The sequence below is a fragment of the Mchenga conophoros genome, linkage group LG10 (assembly GCF_057382185.1).
Source record: "Mchenga conophoros isolate Kocher_MC1m ecotype Shallow Benthic linkage group LG10, M_conophoros_male_GT1.1, whole genome shotgun sequence".
Lineage (NCBI taxonomy): Eukaryota > Metazoa > Chordata > Actinopteri > Cichliformes > Cichlidae > Mchenga > Mchenga conophoros.
Genome location: NC_140535.1, coordinates 3,574,003 through 3,593,308, shown reverse-complemented (window position 1 = coordinate 3,593,308; position 19,306 = coordinate 3,574,003). Strand labels below are relative to the sequence as shown.

The following is a 19,306-nucleotide window of genomic DNA, read 5'->3' as shown; positions in this document are numbered from 1 at the left end:
CTTTGTGTGCTTTGATGGGTGGTAAGAGTGCAGGCAGCTGCTTGAATAAGGAAAAACAATCCACTAAAGCAGGGTAAATTAGACAATGACATACGTGTACAGACAAATAATACTGAATGCAACTTTACGTTTCAAATAGGAACATCAAAAGCAATCCCCAACATGATATTTACTTGAAACACAAGGCAGCACTTACTGGATTTCTCTCTGCGGACAACATATCCAGCTACCAGCCAGCTGATAGCTGTCACTGTTACCAGGGCGCCAAGATGCAGGAAAGGTGCTGTGTACTGATAACAAAGCGTAAATGTGAAATGCTGGCCTTAAAAGATGGTTAGTCATTACACAGCATCAGAGCAAAGCTTTGCCACATTGTTATGATAAATACACACACAGTATAATGATTGAACAGGAGAATATATCAAATGTTACGTTCCATAGAACAAATAACTTTGCATTGTAAGGTGAAGGCCCTACAATAACAGAGAGAAAACACCAACAATCAAATGAACACTTACGAGCAAACACTTGGCAACAGTGGGAAGGAAAAACTCCCTTTTAACAGGAAAGAAACCTCCGACAGAACCAGGCTCAGGGGGACTAACTAAATAACAAATAGTAGGGGAGGAGTTGATATGGATTCTAAACACTTGGACAGGACATCTGTAACACACTTGACATCATATCAATGCCTCAAAGTCACCGATCAGAGAACAATTGAGAAGATGTTTATGAAACCTACATGTTTATATTTTTGTAATGAAAGTTATCTGATCCAGAAAACTGCATAGAATTAATTGAGCATATTTGCATATTTGGCCATATTTGACCCACCTCACCCTAACACCACTTGCCTGTAGACCTGGCAGAGCTTGAAACATGAATCCAGTGCAGAGATTTTTTATTTGGAAATTCTTTTTTTGCAATAATGTTTTTGAAAATGCAGACCTCACCATCCCAGTATAAATTCCAAATAATATATGCTGAAGCAGTTCAACTCAGTTTATTGTTTATTTACAATTGAATTATTTTCATGGAGCATTAAATATATAATTTTAGCCAATTGGATCGGAAAAGTAGAGAATATAATCAACTTTTAGTACAGTGTTGTTAACTGTAGACGAACCTGCAGTGACGCAAGCAGAATGTCCCACTCGTCTCCCCATAAGTCATCGACAAAAATGACACCAGAGATAGTGGTGAGGAGTGTAGCCAGCACCCCCATCTGTGGAGAACAGACACCTCGATGAACCTGACTTTGCTTTGAAAGCATCAGAGGAGCAAATCAATGGCAGGATTGTTTTTTCACACCGTACCTTGTGAACCCAATAGAGATTCAGCTGCTGGCCCAAAGATATGTGGAAAAGTGCTAAGATCTGCAAAAAGAGTAAGATTCGTTAAGTTGTATGTCTTAACTGATCAATGAACAAGTCTGCTAACATTTGCGAGTTTTACCAATAAGAATGTGACGTAGCAGAATCCCACGGTGGTGGAAGCGAGGATGGGCATTGTCTCATCTCTCCATTCTCCAGAACGGTTGTACACCAGCCTGGAATGAACAGAACGAATGTTGGTGGTATGACTAATTCAGTTTTGTCAAATAGAGTAATTTGCCTTAATTGCACATGACATCGTGACACTCATGGTGCTCCCTGTCCAGGATGTGTACATCCTCATCCTTGAAAGTGTCCACGTGGACACTCCTCATCACTGAAAGACTGTGGGATTTACTTACCTGCATGCATCAACCTATTTGTCCGTGGTATTTATTTAAAATACACATGCTGAAGGGGCTTGCTGCCACCCCACTGTGGTAAGGTCACCACTCTGCTGTCCTTGATCAACCATTACCAAACATGCAAGTCTTAAACAGCTTTTCAGCGAAAGTAATATAATGAAAAATACGACTCACCAATTGAAGTCATTAAAATCATTTCGAGCCATCAACCAGAAGTAACCCCAAAAGAGAAGCAGAAGAAAGGAGCTGCACAGGATGACGAACCACGTACACTCCCACTGGAAGAGGACACAAACAGCTGATTGTGGACTATGTGGACATAATTTCTCTTCAATTTGTTCTTTTATTCATTGTTTCTGGGAAACATTTGTAACATTGGTTTTGAAAAGTGCTACACAAATAAATCTGAAGAGTTAAAATTGACAGATGTTTTTCTTTCTAACTATCAAAGTCTTGCTTAGACGAAATCATGTTCATCCAGTTGCCATATATGCAACTCCAAAAGATACTTCTTTTTTATTATTATTAATTTTCAATCTTTTGCATTTTTTGCACACCTTTTTGTGAACCTGAATAGATCTTAAACTAACTAATGGCCCATTTGGAAACTGCAGTGGTTAAAGACATAAGTAGACCCAAATATTTCAGGGTTTCCACAGTAGTAGGAAAAACCCCCCTTTAACAGGAAGAACATCTGGCAGAACCAAGCTCAGCATGGGGCAGCCATCTGCCGTGACCGATTGAGGGTGAGGGGAGGGAGACAGGACAAAGACACACCGTGGACGAGAGCCAGAGATTAAATGCAAATGGTTTATGAGCACATAAAGAGTAAAAAGAGGTGAATGAAGAAGACACACTCATCATGGGAAGCCCCCAGCAGACAAGGCATATTGCAGTGTAACTAAGTGAGGGTTCAGGGTCACCTGATCCAGCACTAACTGTAAGCTTTATCAGAAAGGAACGTTTTAAGCCTAATCTTAATCTACATGCTTGCTGGGGCATGTGGGGCAAAAACAGAGAGGAGAGCCTGAGCAGCCAGTCAAGGACTCTTCCCTTCACTAGTTAACAGGCTAAGGAGCTAATTCCATATAAGGGGAGGTGTAGAGTATGATAGGCCAGTCAACAGATCCTATTGAGCACTGATCAGCTTTGCATCACACCGTGCCTGGACTCACCATTTCCAGTGGCTTATGTAAGAGGTTCAGAGATTATTACATGGGCGTGCAGGTAGAGACCAAATGGCCGCACTAATGAATGTGTTGAGCCATCAGTGAAAAGCCTGTGAAAGGTTTTAGCCAGGGGAAGAGAGGCCATCCATCAGTGAAAATCTTCTTGGCCACAAAAACATGACAGCAAGGCGGAAATATCACAACAGCCAGAGGATCTTTTTAGTTTGTGTAGCAGCTACCGGGATCTTAAAGTAGTGAGCATATAATAAAGAACTATGTGACACTGAGCCAACGTCACATTTACCTCGTGCTCCCGTGGAAACGCAGTCCAAGCTATGAGTCATTGTTATGGAGTCAAAATGATCTCTTTACAAAAATACAGCATCCAAAGCAATATCCAGTCCTCACCTCTATAAAAAACAACCATATATTTGCTGGACAAGGGTTCTAGTTCCTTAATCTACCACCCGCTGTTGGTAGGATTAAGGGGTCACTCATGGGGTCAGAAAAGGGTTGTGACCAGCAGCTGAAGTAATCTCCGGCTGAGAAAAGTCCTTGGTAATGAAAATGGTAATAGAGACAAGCATGGCAAAATTGCCCTAGGTAAGGGCCTAAGCCAAGTGTACCATCAGTGTACAACAGACAACATATAACAGTATTTTATGTAAAGTTAATGGACAAAGTAATGAAGATGATGGAATTTGTTTTATTTATATGTAAACAAAACTGAACTGAACTGAATAAATAAAATAGAGAGACCTTCTTTGTTATATAGCTTCTATTAAACATATTTCTTTTCATCCACTCTTCCAAAGCCTGGTTGTTGTTTTCACTTTGTAACCTTTAACAAGTCATTCTCATTGTGCAGTTTCAATTTACTTTGAAGTCTAGCTGTCCAGCACAGATTTAGAGCAGAAGTTTTTTTGCACTGAATTTTAAAATGAAAACATATTGCATTTATTTACAATTAAAGACACAGAGCAGAAAGTGTGTTACTGTTTTACATCCACAGACACACAAGAAAAGAAGCAGGCAACATGAGGTCAAGTTATGGCAATTTTATTTTTGTATTTCAGTACATGTAGATTAGAGTTTTTAAAAAACAAACAAATGTCACAAGAAGAAGGATGGGGAGAAAGAAAAGTGGAGAGAGGAGGAAGAAACTATTGATCTCCTCAAACTTGATGCTGCTGGGTCAGTTCTTTCTCAGCAGTCTGCTCCAGAATCCCCTCCTGTCCTCGGCTTTCTTTTCTTTTTCTTTTGCCTTCAGTTCATTTAAGGTTTTGTTGAGCTGCTCCTCGGCATCTTTAAATTTGTCTTTCAGCTGCTGTTTGGCCAGTTTCACTTTGTGTTTGAGGAGCTCTTTAGCTTCCTTTTTGTGCTTTCGCATTTCTTTCAGTGCGTCTTTGCAGTCTTTCTTGGTCACCGTCATTTCTTTCTTGAATACCTTCACCTCAATTTTCTCTTCTGCAAGTTCTTCTTGCACTTTCATCAGTTCCTTCTTCATGTTTTCAGTGTGACTCTTTGTATCTTCCATTTCTTTCTTTGCTTCCTGTATTTTAATTTTCTCTTCCTCCAACACTTTTTGAGCTTCCAACAATTCCTTCTTCAAATTTTCAATCTCATTTTCTGCCTCGTGTTTACGTTTTTTCTCCTCTTCAAGTTGTTGCTTCACATGCAGTAATTCCTTCCTTAGTGTTTCAGCTTCAGCCGTTACATTTGCAGCTTCTTGTGTTGCCAACTGCATTTTCTTTTTTCCCTCTCCAAAAGCTTCCTGCACCTCCTGTAATTCCTGAATCACATTTCCTGCCTCCTTCTTTGCAGTTTGATATTTATTTTTGGCTTCTTGTGCTGTGCTTTTCTCTTCCTCCAATGCTTTTTGAGCTTCCAACAGTTCTTTCTTCATCTTTTCATTCTCATTTTCTGCCTGTTGTTTTCTTATCTTCTCTCCTTTAAGTTTGAGACCCACATGCAGTAATTCCTGCAATACTACATCAGTTTCAAACTTTGAATCTTTAGCTTCTCCTCTTGATTTTTCTGCCTCTTCTTTTAATTTGAAATTTTCAGCCTGTATCATTTGAAGTTCTTCTTGCAGGTTAATCAGCTGTACTGAATTGTGAGGTGAAGCACTCGCCGATCCTCTTCTTGTTCTCCCTCGATTCATTTTGGCCTTTTAAACAAAGGAGCCAACGTTTTGTAGAGGAGTGAAGTGAAGTTTTCGATGTTTTCTTCGTCAACTGTCGTTTGTCCTGCACAGAGATGCTGCTGTAGATGTGTCTCTAGCTGTGTCTGGATACAATGAAACATGCTGGAACTAAGTGCTTGTGTTGCACAGTTCTACTGAACATTCCATTTCATGCATGCTCCGCCCACATGGTCAGGAATGTCAGGTGCTGCATCACCAAATGCTGCTCCCGTTGCCTAGCAATAACAGCTGTTTACTTTTGGGGTCTGGTTCATTATTTAATAAAGAAAACATGTCCAAGTACTGGGTGCTGAGGCTCAGCGCATATTCTAGCCTGCTGTGTGGGTGGGCAGCTAGAAATCACTGGTGGGCAACATGAGTGAGGAGAAAACTGGAGCAGCCAAGCAGGGAGCTGCAGGTTGCTGGTTTGAGTCTCTGTTCAGATGCTGGTGTCTCCTCTCTCTGAGATGTCTGCAAACTGTCCCAGATAAAACAATAAGGATAATAAACAAACACGTGACTAAAATAACAATTATGACTCTGATGTGTTTCATGTGTAGCAGGATGGCCTCTATACAGCAGTCGCTGCAAGCATCCACATCGCCACACTCACTTTTCTTTAAGCAGGCGTGCTGGGCTCCTCCTAAGGAAAGTTTGAAACTTCATTTCCTTCATGCTGGTGAACTTTTTACCAAATATTTTCATCAAAGCTTCTCCATCACTGACAGGGATTGTTTGGATCTTCACACTCATCTCCACCAACCCTAAAAAATGAGTCTCACTTTGCTCATATAATGCCAGGAGTGTCTCCATATTTCACAAAAGTCTGTGCAAACATGTAACAGTATCCCATATTCATATGAATATTATTGATATTATAACAAAAGCTGTCACCAACACAATTGTCCCAAGTGCTTTTTTTATTAGTTATTGCAAATGCTTGATTGCAGTTCTTGCTAGATGACAAAACCACTTATTAGGTTTAGAAGGAAATGACTTTTTCTACATGAGGTAAAGTTGGAGCTGTTTCCCCAAACTAAATGAAATCATCATTTAAAAAAACTACAATCTGTATTTACTCTGAACATCTGTGTTAACATTTGAAATTGGAAACATGTAAGTGTAACAAACATGTTAAAACATAAGAAATCAGGAAGGGGCATGTATAGGAATTTCTTTTACTTATGTATTAATCACATTATTTTATTGTATGATGCCTTGGTGCCACTGGATTTTAACATGTCTCGCACTCATACAGTAAGACAAATGGTGGGGGTCTAGTAGGGAACTTTAAGATCCCGGTAGCTGCTACACAAACTAAAAAGATCCTCTGGCTGTTGTGATATTTCCGCCTTGCTGTCATGTTTTTGTGGCCAAGAAGATTTTCACTGATGGATGGCCTCTCTTCCCCTGGCTAAAACCTTTCACAGGCTTTTCACTGATGGCTCAACACATTCATTAGTGCGGCCATTTGGTCTTTACCTGCACGCCCATGTAATAATCTCTGAACCTCTTACAGTTGGAAGTTGGAGAAGGTATTTATATACACTACAGACTGGTCTATATCAGACCAGTATGAGCTGAACATAGTCACTGACAATGCAAGGACACATATACCCTCAAAAAAAATTTAAAAAAAAGGAAAACTGAACAATTTGTATACAAATAAAGAACAGGTTTTATTTTTTTCCCCTCAATTTAAAGCAGTTGTTTCATTCTGAGGAGTCAACGATTTTTGGTAAAATGTGAAAAAGTGAGCAAACAAAAAGAAACAGTAAGCAAATTATATAAACTATTATAATTTATTATTCTGATCAAAAGTCAAGAACTCTTTTGGCCAAAGACAGTATAGCAAACTGTAAACATACCACTGACCTTGCTCAATTAAAAGCTACCATTCAATATCAGCTTTTCAGCCAAGTCCAGACACCATCCGGTGTGCATGATTTTGGTAGATTGTTCCAGCTCTGATCACTTACTCTGCGTGCTCTGTAATTTCACCATGAACCTTAAATTTGTACAATTCTTCTCTTACAAACTGACACAAATTTCACGTGGACATCCATTCAGCTACCAAACAGTCTTTAGCCTAAACGTCCCGTTTCCGACATCAAAGGCAACATTAAATCAAACTGAAGGATAAACCGTGGAGGAGTTTCAGCGTCCGCTATAGAGGCAGAAGTGCAAGAGGACATAATGAGACTTCCACAGATGGAGCTTAAAATAGCTAACAGGCTGAAAAATGATCCTTAATGGGATGTCAGCCAGATTAACTCAGATAAGGTTTTTGATTTTTATCATCCAGCACCATCATTTTCAGCTACCAGATACATAGCTATGTTTATTTGTATGTGACTGTCTGGGCAGGGTAGACCTAATATTTATTCTCATATTAGATGTGGTTTGGTCTCAGGTTCATTAGCTAAATGTTCGGGCGATCGTGGCTCAAGAGTTGGGTGTTCGTCTTGTAATCAGAAGGTTGCCGGTTCGAGCCCCGGCTCAGACAGTCTCGGTCGTTGTGTCCTTGGGCAACACAATTCACCTACCGCCTACTGATGATGGCCAGAGGGGCCGATGGCGCGATATGGCAGCCTCGCCTCTGTCAGTCTGCCCCAGGGCAGCTGTGGCTACAACTGTAGCTGCCTCCACCAGTGTGTGAATTAATAGTGGTATTGTAAAGCGCTTTGAGGGGTCCCAAAAAGCGCTATATAAATGCAATCCACTATTATTAATATGTTAACTGTTCTACTTTTTAACAAACCTTGCTGTATGTTAATGGGCAGGTATGAGAGCTTTTACACTGAAACACAGGCCTTCTGAGGCTAATGAGAACAGAAAGACTCCACCAATATGATTTAATACCTACTATTACATTTTTCCTTCACACACCTTTAACCATGTCAAATTGTAAAACTCAGAGAGCCCATAGTAAAAAAACTAAACAAAACAGAAGTTCATGAATCGAAAGACTGTCTACCAACAAAATACAATCAAAGCGTGTGTAGCAGACTAAGCAGACAGCCTTAAACTTAATAAATTCAAACTTCTCTAGTTATATTCAAGCACAGTGTGTGTCACTACATGAAGCTTTGTAAATGAGACAGAGCGGGGAGAGAGGCAGCTGTGGGCTTGTTTTTTATCCTCTTGCTCAGCACATCATCAGTGCCCGGCTCACACATTCAGTAAATAGACTAATTTATGGGTGAGCCACTGGCTCTTTGTGATAAAGACGACATCCAGCAGCAGGAGCTGTGGCTGCCCAGTGGGTATCCAATACAGCTGGGTGTCTGACTCTGCTCTTCACATTCCAACACTGCACTGATTCTATCACTTGCTTTGCAGTGAAGATTGTTTTCCCCAGTTACTAGGGCTTGGTCTAGAAGTCTCTTAGGAATTCAACTGAAAAGAGTGGAATGACTAATAGATTTATCTTCAACCTTTAGGAATAAAAAACTGTAATTGTAATTGAATTGTAAAGCTGTTACAATATTAGATGGAAATTCCAACAATCACACAACTCCCTGTGAGCAAGCACTTGGTCACAGCTGGGAGAAAAAACTGCTTTCTAACAGAAAGAAACCTCTGGCAAAATCAGGCTCAGAGAGGTGCACCCATCTGAGATGACCTTTTCGAGGTGAGGGGACCAAGATGAGAGCAAATGAAAGGCAAACTATGGGAGAGACAGCCACAGTTTAATCATTGCTAATGATTCAACACAGTCCTGTTGAATAAATATAGAAAGTTAAAAGAGATGAGTGAATGAGAAATACTCAGTGGATCATGGAAAACCCCACAAAAGCCTGTTGCAGTTTAACAAGTAAGCCTGTCATGGCGCTGGATCTTAGTTTAGGGGCGATCGTGGCTCAAGAGTTGGGAGTTCGCTTTGTAATCGGAAGGTTGCCGGTTTGAGCCCCGGCTTGGACAGTCTCAGTCGTTGTGTCCTTGGGCAAGACACTTCACCCGTTGCCTACTGGTGGAGGTCAGGGGCCGATGGTGCCAGTGTCCGGCAGCCTCGCCTCTGTCAGTGCGCCCCAGGGTGGCTGTGGCTACAACGTAGCTGCCATCACCAGTGTGTGAATGTGTGTGTGAATGGGTGGATGACTTGATGTGTAAAGTGCTTTGGGGTCCTTAGGGACTAGTAAAGCGCTATACAAATACAGGCCATTTACCATTTATCTGTGACCCCATGTTTTCTAGTTTTTGGACATTTTAGGTTCTCTTAGGTTCTTGTTTCTGTTCCCTGGATTCAGTCAATGTCTCATGAATGTGTGTCTCATGTTTCCTGTTTAATTTTGATCGTTTCTTGTCCTGTGTTCAGCGTATCCAGTGTTGCTTCCTCACCGTCTCGTTACATCGGATTCGTTTCAGCTGTGTTTCCCTCCTGTTTCCCATCCCCTCGTTATGTGTATTTAGTCCACTGTCTTGTCTTGCTTGTTCTCAAGTCCTCGACATTAGCTGTGTGTTAAAGGGAGTGGTTCATGGTCTCTCGTTTACATCAAGTCATAAGCTCCTTAGTTGGAAGAGTCTTTGTTTCTATTTTATCTTTTGTTTGCTTCTTTTAGTGTTTCTTTGTACTTTGTAGTTCGTTTACACCAGCGGTCCCCAACCCCCGGGCCTCGGACCAGTACCGGTCCGTGAGTCGTTTGGTACCGGGCCGCGAGAGTTGAGGCTCAGGTGTTAAATGTCTGGTTTTCAGGGGTTTTATCGGTTTTCAGCGTTATTTTGTTATCGTTTTTATCGTTAACTCGGTTTCCCTGGGTCTTTTCACGTGTGTTATGAATAAATCTTCTTTTTTTCGGTACCGGTACTAGTTTTATTTTGTTGTATTTATCCGCGACACCTTAAAGGCCGGTCCGTGAAAATATTGTCGGGCATAAACCGGTCCGTGGCACAAAAAAGGTTGGGGACCGCTGGTTTACACAACAAATAAAGCTGCTGCTTTGGGTTCATTTCTTCCCTTTATGAGTTCTGCATTTGGGTCCTACTCTTGCCTGCCACACAGCCAAACCTGACAAAACTGAGTGGAAATGTAAACGATTCCATGAAATACGCCTCCTCACTCTGGACGACACTCTGAGGGACAGCTAACGGGTACAAAGCTACTGGTTTTGGCTACAATGGCTACTGGGGTCAGGCTAGTTACAGGATTATTTGCAGCGGTGTAGACCTGGGTCTTGTGGGGATAAACAAAAAGTATTTTACCAGCATAATATAATCTGCAGTATGATCATTGCTTTAACAATGTAACAGATAGCTTTAAGATGGCCTTAAGATGTTTATGATGATGTTAACTTTGTATTTCAGGTGCAGTTATAACTATTTTATACATATTGCATATCTGTGCTTATTTGAGTTGATGTTCAGGTTCTTTAAAGGTCGTAAGCCTCACTGACGTGACTGTTCAGGTGATACATGCTGAGGGAAAACTAGAACATAGAAGGAATTGCAATACATGCTTACAAAACACTTATATCAGTTTATTTTATTATCTTTTATATGTTCATATTCTTATATTAAGGTTTTAGTAGAGGTTCTTGGTTAAAACATTTATTTAGTAGAAGACATACACATAGTCTCAGTGAGCTTCTGGTCTGGTAAAAGGTCAGAAGTGCAACAGGTGAATTGAGAAAGAGCATTTGAGGACGAGACACAGACAGTAGGTGAAGAGGTGACACAAAGAGCATGTGAGGTCAACACACACACACACACACACACTTTAAATTAGATTTATTTAGAGGAGAGGTTAGTTATGTTTGGCTGTAACTGTAAAATTGTCTTGGTAAAAGAGGAACCGTTTCTTGGTGTCTCGGCAAGAAAGAGGAACAAGACAAGAACTGAAAGGTAGACAGGAAGGGCTAGCCATGAAAATAGAAGATGATTTTCTAGGTGAAAAGTCATGATGATGTTGATCTGATCTATGTATAAAATGTATCTGTGACGCATGAAGGGGCGTCAGTAAACAAACCCTGATGTTATAAAATAATTGTTTGTGCTTTAGTAAGTTGAAGATCAATTGCTGTGTTCAGTGATCTTCCCACATGTGAATTAAAATCTTCGTTTGACTTCACCCGGCCGGACCAGTGTGGTTATTTTTCGATCACCTCTTGTACCCTTTCTCAATTCTTGAATCTTAACATTTGGGGGCTTCGTCCGGTGGTTGAGTAAGGGAGAAAAGTGGAGGTGTGAGCGGTGGTCCGAGGTGGTCAGACGGGCAGACATGAATTCCAGTGGTTGAAGTGAGTGGGCATAAGCCGGCTTATCCAAAAGGTAAGGCACTACCTGTTGAATTATTTCCAAAGTGTGCCAAATTGGACATGATAAAATTTAAGTCTACTCACTGAAATTACTGGTGCATGTCTGTTTTGATTTTGATAAGAATCTGAGGATTTAAAGCAGTTGGACTGCTGGTAATGATTGAATGCGGTTGGACCGTTTAGTAGGTTAGGGAATTTGGTTATTTTTTGGTTATAAGGTTGGACCTGCTTCAGTCTTACACTTGGTTGGGTGTTTTACTGTTGTTCCAAAGTATTATAAATTACTCAAGAACGCCAGTTGGACTGGTAGGAAGCGCAGAGCCCGGAGGTTACGCTCCCTCCTTGTCGTGGACGCGCGACATTGACCTCTCGGCGAAGAGGGTTAGTTCAGTGTGGTTTAGCTGTGGGGTACAGGGCATCCCGGAATTAAGCTAGGAGATAGAGTCTCCTTACCGTTTGGAACGGTATCTGCGCTTTTTTGGGCAGCAAAGGTTGGACCTTGGGTGTTGGACACTTTTAAATTGAGTTAGGGAGTTTAGAGATGAGGCCAGAAACTGTTGGACAGATACTGGTTAATTGATCGTAAAAAACTCAGGGAGTTTATCGGTTAAACTGTTATGTTAAATTTGTCGAAATTCGATAGGTGTTAAAAGGTTTAAAATCTGTGCAGTTGTAAATATAAGACGTCTCTGTAATAAAAAAGATTTCTGTGGGTCGAGTCAGCAATGCACTGACTGCCTGCTGCTATTCTTAGATGAAGAGTGTGTGTGCATGCAAATGAGGCAGCTGATGCAGAGCGCATGAGAGGACTATGCTTTCGGTTTTGTGTGTCATTCAGCTCTATAACTATTGTTTGCAAATGTGGATAAATGTCTGCGATTAAAATGCTGGCTTAGTAAATAATAACATTGTAAATATATGAATGGTGACAGCGTTTCAAAATAGAATATAAGAATTGTTTGTGTTTAAAACCAACGTTTAGGTAAAGAAGATTTAAGGTGGATTTGAAGGCATAAACAAAAAATAAAAGGGTTACAGTCTGCAAGTGTTGTTAATTCATGAGCTGACTGGATGCAGAGTAAGTGGAGTGGTCATCCTGGGAGGATTGAATGATGCTCTAACTCTGTGGTCAAGTCAGACATAGGCTTTAAGCAACCATGAGCCACTAATAAGCGTGACAAATTAATGAGTATGTGTAAATTGAACTTGTTAAATAGTTTTGATAGGAGTAACTCAATGAGCACGCAATAAAGTGGACTTTTTAGGGGCAGTTTATCACTGACACCATAAAAAGCAACTTAATTAGTAGTTCAATAACAAATTGTAAAGATAACCTTTGTTATTTGATAAGAGAGAGAAAATTCAGGTTACATATAGTGAATAAATAAGGAAATGTTAATCTCTGCGTCATTCCACACTGAAATTTCAATTGTAGGGGATCATTTGGAGGTGAATTGTGTAGGACACGGGGAGACAGAAGAATCTCCCCATGAGTTTTCAGTGTGCATAGAAATTGAGGAGGCTGAACTGGAAGCCTGCCTGGGTCGTTGTTTTTGTTTATTTGAGGGTCTGCTGGAAGTTTGTGAAAACGACCACCTTGATATGTGGGACCCTTCTCGGGCAGCGATTTTTTTGTTAAACCTGTGGCAGGCTGTGCAACATGGAGAAAGCTTTGACATAATGTCATAAAGGTGATTTCTTGGTTTTAGACTTATTAGTACGGGACAAGTTGAGGGACCCTTGGGGGTGTGTTGCTGTAAAGTATATAAGGGACGCGCAGCGCCGTTAATGGGTTTAAAATAAATGAAAAAACACTAATCCGAGGAACTATTGGAGAGGTAAGTATACGGAGGTGAGCGCGTTGCGCATAAGGGTTGCTGGTGTCATATATTAACACTTTGAGGGCGAATAATTTTGATTGAGTGTCAACGCTTGAGAACGCGAGGACAGCGTCTAAAGTGCTGGGTTAAACTTTGTGTATCACCGAGCAGGGGAAGAGGAGCCAGTGGTTGCGAGAACAGCGAGACGAAGACTGAAACCGAAAGTTAAGCGTGTCTGGGTGACCTAGACCAAGAAGGTAGAGTCGACAAACGCCATTGGAAGAGGTAAGTCTGTGTTTCAGAGAATGGCTGACAGCTCGGGTGCGACACCTAGTGGGAAAAGGGGATGCAAACCTCTGAAGGATCAGCTTGAACAGCTTAAGAAAGCTATTCGTTTGGCTTCACCTGGAGCATTAAAAGCAGCAGAGAAAGAGTGCCAAGCGATGGAGGTTGAGGTAAGTAAACTTATTACATCCCAACAGAAAGGGCTGGGTGATAAAATACCTCTGAGCTTGGTGTTAAAAACTGAAGGAGAAGTGTATGGACAAATGCATGAGCCCCCACGTGCGTTAATAGAGGCATTAACGGTATTGGAGGTTATAAAGCAGAGAGTAATGCAGGGAGGGCCAGAAGAGGAGAATGAAGACCGTGCGACGTCATCAGAAGAAGAGGACGATGAGGAGGACGAAGATGGAGGACCTGAGCCCCAACCAAGTACAAGCCTAATTTTGAGGAAAAGAAGTGTGAAGAGAGACCAAGCACAGAGACAGCCCATATTTAGGAGCTCAAAGGGAAAAGGAAAGTCGAGGAAGAGTAGAAAAGTGAGTTTTGAACAAGGAGCTCCTGACCCTGGTTTAAATCTGCCTCTAATAGCAGGTCCAAAGAACGAACCAGTTTATCGCGCCTATAAGGTGAGAGATTTGGAAGCATTGGTTAAACAACTTCCACCAATAACCAAGGGAGAACATTGGGAAGGAGAAGAATTAGCGCTGGGCGACTTTCGCGCTTTGGCCGGACGTTGTATGCTGGGTGGTGGGTTAGCAGATGTAGAGCAGATAGCTCAAACAACCAGATATGCAAATGACCTGAAATATCATGAGGTGCAGAATGACTTAGCAGATGCAGTCCGGGAGAAGGACCCAACTCCTAACTCTGGAGCCATTCCAAAAATTATTTGGGATCCCAAAAACACACCCAGAGAGTGTTTAGCTAAAGCAAAGGAACAATGGTTGTTAGGAACAGGAATACATCCGGGGAAGGAGGGTGAAAGTAGAGCGTGCTTTCGTTCGGCAGTGCTGGCAGGGCTGCCCAACCAGGTTGCAGTTGACTTGGAAAAGAACCCAGATTTTGCCGTTGCAGACTCGGTGCAGTGGGAGAGACATGTGACCCACAGACTTCAGCAGGAACAGGATTTGACGAACAAACAAAAGAAAGAGTTAGATGAAGTACAGGCGCAGCTGCTTAGGCTGCAGCTGGGTGAGGCTCGCAAAAAATATAATGCGAAGAAAAAAGAACTGAAAGAACTAAATAAGACTATAATGGTGGCAAGGCCTCAGCCCGATCCTGTGCCTGACTGGCCAGATCAGGATCCGGGTCTCTACCCTGATGACCGTTGGCCCGCCAATGCACCAAGGCAGCGTCAACCCGTAGGGAATTGGGGGACCGGTGGACCGCAGAGAGGGCGTGGTGGATCCGTGAGGGGAGGACAAAGGGCTCGGAATCCAGGGAATCCTAATAATGTGTCTTGGACTGGCTGTTACAGCTGTGGAGCAGAAGGACACTGGTCCCGAGAATGCCCTGAATCGCAGCGAAATTATCAGAGGCGAGGCTATCAGCCCCAGGCACGAGGAGCCCCAAGACAAAGAGTTGCTTACAGGGGAGCACATCAAGCTCCAAACCCGAATGCAGCACCAGCCCCCCAGTACCCAGTAGCCGACTGGGGCTGGGAGGGGGAGCAATACTGACGGAGCCCGGAGAAACTGAACAGCGTGGGAACGGCAGAACCCATGCTGTCGATGACCGTGGAAGGCACTGAATTGCCCTTCCTGGTGGATACTGGAGCAACATACTTAACATTGAAAGACACACCAGACAGTGCAACACTCTCCTGTCACACAGTTAATGTGGTAGGCTTTTCCGGGATTCCAATGACACTGCCATTGACGGATCCAGCATTGACAAAGCTGGGAAAACAGACTTTGAAACACCAATATGTGGAGTCCTCACAGGTGCCTGCAAATCTCATGGGCAGGGACCTGCTTGTGAAACTGGGAGCCACAATCATGTGCTCACCAGATGGACTGATTGTTACTCTGCCTGGAGGAAAAGAATTCCCGTGTCTGGGATCACCTTCAAAGACTCAATATCTAGTCCAGAACTCTGAACAACCCACTGCCGAAATCTACTGGGGGAGGCTGGTGGAAGAAGCCATTCTGAGACATTATCAGCTATGGAAACCCTGGATAATGAGCCTGGCCGTCTACTCCCCTCCGCGAGATCCTTTCCACGTTACACTCTTTTATGATAGGGAAGATAACGATATCTATCGGGAACAGTTCCAGTCTGATCTTGAGGGACAGACGTGGAATGTGCAAACACATAACATTTATGTTGGACCAGAAGGTGTGGCCGCGGCTGTGAAATTTACTGATGAACAACTGCCTTGGTACAATGTGGGAGAGGATTCAGCCCCTCACATTACATTGGCGGTCCACGAGGGTCGTGGGCCAAGAGATCTGGGACCAATGGTCAAGCGGGCGCTGGACAACGCATGCTGGCAAAGCACCCAAATTCCAAATGTCTGGTATGCACCAAAATGTAAAATATATCGCATAACTTGTTTGTCCAACGATGCAGTGATCTTAGAACATAAAGAAATCTCCAGAATACATGGCAGGGAAAGAATGGATCATCCTGATGCAGTAGCGGAGCTCTCAAAATTGCCTGGTACTTTGTGGTCCGCAGGGCCCACAGATGTAGGTCTAGCTAACTGTTCGCCTGTCCTGTTCCAGCTGAAGTCTGACATACCAATTAACAGACCATAATAGAAGCACAAAACTGAAGACCAAGAGTGGTTCACATGTATTGACCTAGCGAATGCATTCTTTTGTCTCCCACTGCACGAGTCACTCAGAGACATTTTCTCATTCACATACAGAGGCCGCAAATTTAGGTACACACGCCTACCACAAGGCTTTGCACTCTCACCAGGAATTTTTAATCAGGTGTTGAAAGAGGCATTGTCCCCATGTCAACTGCCAGGGGGCTGTACATTAATACAGTATGTTGATGATCTTCTTATTGCAGCCCCGTCAGCAGCGGCCTGTACGGCAGCATCGCTCGTGGTGTTGAACAGATTGGCGGAGTGTGGCTTCAAAGTGAGCAAAGAAAAACTGCAGTTGGTCCGGCCAGAGGTAACATTCCTGGGCCGGGTGATCGCACACAGATCAGTGGGGTTAATGAACACACACAGAGACCAAATTCTGACACATCCAAAACCGAGAACTGTGAAGGAGTTGCTTTCCTTTCTTGGCTTGACAGGTTACAGCAGGCAGTTCATTCCGAACTATGCGGGTAAAACGGCCCCTTTAAGGGACCTGATCAAGAAAGTTGGTGTTCGAAATCTGAAGGCTGAATTGCCTTGGACGCCGGACACAGAGACAGCGTTCATTTCGCTAAAACAGGATTTGTCAAGAGCCACAGATCTGGCCACACCTAACTATGATGAGGCATTTTATCTTGATGTTTCAGAAACAAAGGGAGTTGTGAATGGTGTGTTGTTTCAGAAAAAAGGGGGAGGTAGGGATGTACTTATGTATGTCAGCATAAGATTAAATTCAACAGAAGCAAGGCATCCCACATGCACACAACACGCAGCAGGAGTAGCAAAGATAATTCAGAAAACAGCACATATAGTGAGGGAACACCCACTGAAAGTGCTCACCACACACAGTGTAGTGGCCTATGTGAACTCACAGGTATTCACAATGACTCCACTGACGCAACAAAGGTTGAGCAAAATTTTAGAGGCGCCAAATTTGATATTCACACATGAAGGAATAAATATGGCAGACCTAATGGGGTCAGGAGAACCACATGACTGTATTAAGAAAGCCCAGCTTGAAGGAAAAATCAGGGAAGACCTGAAGGCAGAGCCCATATACGGAGCTGAGGATTGGTTCACAGATGGATGCTGCCACAGAGATGAAGAAGGATGATACTGGAAAAGGCCAGAACGTGCCTAATTTGTGGGGCACACAACCCAAAGCCAGCAGTAAAACCTGAAGCTGGTAAGTTTCTCATGCCAGAAAGGCCAGGAGAAGAGGTCGTGATTGATTATACCGACATGATTGATACAGGCCCAGGTGGGGTGAGGTATTTGTTGGTGTGTGTGGATGTTCTGACTGGATGGCCCGAAGCATGGGCGACCAAATGTGAAGATGCGAAAAGTGTGATTAAGTGCTTAATCAATCATTACATTCCAAGGCATGGGTTTCCCAAGAGAATTAGATCAGACAATGGTACTCACTTCAAGAATAAAGATTTGCAAGAGGTAGAGAGGATGTTGGGAGTGCAACATAAGTTCGGGACGGTCTATCATCCTCAATTTCAAGGAAAGGTAGAGAGGATGAACCTAAATTTGAAAAACAAGTTGGCTAAAATTTGTGCGCAGACAGGGCTAAATTGGGTCGCAGCCCTGCCCATTGCTTTGATGACCATAAGATGTTCTGTTAACCAATCCACAGGTTTCACCCCTTATGAGCTGCTGACTGGGAGACAGTTTCCAGCACCCTGGACAGTGGTCCCGGTGGAGCAGCCCAGGACAAGCAACAGGTCTCATGCAGAATATTTTAATGAGTTGAAGGCTCTTGTGTCCAGCTTTACAAAACAGGTCACTTGTGAGAGACCCACGGGGAACGGAGAGGTCCCGGACGCAAAGGCAGTGTGGCTGAAGGTCATTAAGCGAAAGTGGAAGGAGCCCCGCTGGACTGGTCCGTATGAGGTGACCGCCCGGACGGCTACAGCAGTCCAGCTGAAAGGGAAAGGCGACACCTGGTACCACTGGTCGCAGTGTGCACCCGCACACGAGAGCTTGGTGGAGGAAAATTCGTCTTTAAAGAACGCAGGTGTCAAGAGACAGAGGCAGAATAAACCTCTTCACCTGTGTAACGGGCCGACCAGTAGTCTACCTGGAAGGCCGAAGAAAGAAGAGCAGCCTAGGAGGAGATCGCCGCGCCTACAGAAAGGAGTGGTAACAAATTGAGAGTTTGAAAAGGGGTGGTTTAAATAAAAAGAGTAAAAAAGGGAAAGTGGAAGGGGCTTGTTCTGTCAATTATGTTGTCTCTATCTGTATTGGTGGGTATTTTGGTGACTTGTGGTTGTTGTCTCATTCCTTGTGCCCGAAGGTTGGTAGAGAAAGTGATTGTAAAGGCAGTGGACCCTGGGGCGGTGGCCCCTATGTCCATGATGCCGATGATGGATCTGGAGGTAGCCGAGTGGACTGAGGAGTGAACAACAACCTGTGTATCGACCTCTGGTGTGCCAGAGGTCGTAAGGGGGAATTGTGGGGATAAACAAAAAGTATTTTACCAGCATAATATAATCTGCAGTATGATCATTGCTTTAACAATGTAACAGATAGCTTTAAGATGGCCTTAAGATGTTTATGATGATGTTAACTTTGTATTTCAGGTGCAGTTATAACTATTTTATACATATTGCATATCTGTGCTTATTTGAGTTGATGTTCAGGTTCTTTAAAGGTCGTAAGCCTCACTGACGTGACTGTTCAGGTGATACATGCTGAGGGAAAACTAGAACATAGAAGGAATTGCAATACATGCTTACAAAACACTTATATCAGTTTATTTTATTATCTTTTATATGTTCATATTCTTATATTAAGGTTTTAGTAGAGGTTCTTGGTTAAAACATTTATTTAGTAGAAGACATACACATAGTCTCAGTGAGCTTCTGGTCTGGTAAAAGGTCAGAAGTGCAACAGGTGAATTGAGAAAGAGCATTTGAGGACGAGACACAGACAGTAGGTGAAGAGGTGACACAAAGAGCATGTGAGGTCAACACACACACACACACACACACTTTAAATTAGATTTATTTAGAGGAGAGGTTAGTTATGT

General features: G+C 42.8%; 1 protein-coding gene across 4 annotated transcripts in view; it reads right to left on the bottom strand.

Moving 5' to 3' along the window:
- Positions 1–19,306, bottom strand: part of gdpd5a (glycerophosphodiester phosphodiesterase domain containing 5a) — a 43,180-nt gene that overhangs the window by 11,906 nt on the left and 11,968 nt on the right. For all 4 annotated transcript variants that reach the window (XM_085288222.1, XM_085288224.1, XM_085288223.1 and 1 more), the window contains exons 3-7: positions 1,913–2,016; positions 1,456–1,549; positions 1,317–1,376; positions 1,127–1,225; positions 197–290 (exon numbers count right to left, since the gene is read on the bottom strand). In XM_085288222.1, coding sequence (XP_085144348.1) covers positions 197–290; positions 1,127–1,225; positions 1,317–1,376; positions 1,456–1,549; positions 1,913–2,016 — 451 coding nt within the window. The remainder of the gene's footprint in view (positions 1–196; positions 291–1,126; positions 1,226–1,316; positions 1,377–1,455; positions 1,550–1,912; positions 2,017–19,306) is intronic.